The sequence below is a fragment of the Condylura cristata genome, unplaced genomic scaffold, assembly GCF_000260355.1.
Source record: "Condylura cristata isolate star-nosed mole 26May11 unplaced genomic scaffold, ConCri1.0 scaffold00012, whole genome shotgun sequence".
NCBI lineage: Eukaryota > Metazoa > Chordata > Mammalia > Eulipotyphla > Talpidae > Condylura > Condylura cristata.
The window spans coordinates 55,094,951-55,095,857 of NW_004567113.1; the positions used below are offsets into that span (position 1 = coordinate 55,094,951).

Consider the following 907-nt stretch of genomic DNA (forward strand, 5'->3'; position numbering starts at 1 on the left):
GCTGGGTGGAGAGCGGCCAGCCCCCGGGAGCGCGGGTGCGGGTGCCGCGCGCAGAGGGCACTTCGGTGCGGCCAGCCCCCGGGGGTCTGAGGAGCTGGCGACTGACCGACCGCACCGCCGCTGTGCCCCGCACCTAGGAGAACAACATCTTCTACGGACACCACGCGAAGATCGTCTGCCTGGCCTGGTCCCCAGACAACGAGCACTTCGCCTCCGGCGGCATGGACATGATGGTGTACGTCTGGACCCTGAGTGACCCTGAGACCAGGGTCAAGATCCAAGGTGACTGCCACACCCACTGGGGCCTCCCTCCCCGGGCTTCCTGGGGCCGCAGGAGAGACCCCTGCAGGGGAGCGGGGACCCGAGCCCAGGCCGCAGGGTGGCGTCCGACTAACGCAGACCCCTTTGTGGCGGGCAGCTTGACCTCTGGGGGCATTGGACACCACCCAGACTCCTGGCAGCCCCCGATGTCGTGTCGGGGCCTCGGGCGTTGATGAGCAGGGGGCGGGGCCGGCGCCCTGACCGCGAGCGCTGTCTTGCAGACGCCCACCGGCTCCACCACGTCAGCAGCCTGGCCTGGCTGGACGAGCACACGCTGGTCACCACCTCCCACGACGCCTCCGTCAAGGAGTGGACAATCGCCTACTGAGGGACGGGCCGAATCAGGGACTCGAGTTGACCCGCGCTGAGCACGTCCTTTCTCAAACTCTTCCTGTACCGCGCCGCCCCCACCCACTCCCGGCGGGAGGGGCCCAGCCGAAATCATCCTCGTCTCTACAGGGTTCCGGCCTATACATGTCCTTTGAAAGCTTTAGACAGTGACAGTTTGCACAAGAAAAATAAAGCGAGCACTTACACTGCGTGGGGGGTCACTCGCGACCGCGGCGCCGCGCGAGCACCGGCTCCA

The 907-nt window shown here is 67.1% G+C and overlaps 1 protein-coding gene across 1 annotated transcript in view; it reads left to right on the forward strand.

The window, feature by feature from the left end:
* WDR1 (WD repeat domain 1) overlaps nucleotides 1–901 on the forward strand; it is a 23,431-nt gene extending 22,530 nt beyond the window's left edge. Inside the window, exons 14-15 of the mRNA XM_004681518.2 lie at nucleotides 138–282; nucleotides 543–901. Of these exons, the coding sequence (XP_004681575.1) occupies nucleotides 138–282; nucleotides 543–649 (252 nt within the window). The 3' untranslated portion in view covers nucleotides 650–901. The remainder of the gene's footprint in view (nucleotides 1–137; nucleotides 283–542) is intronic.
* The last annotated feature ends 6 nt before the right edge of the window (nucleotides 902–907 follow it).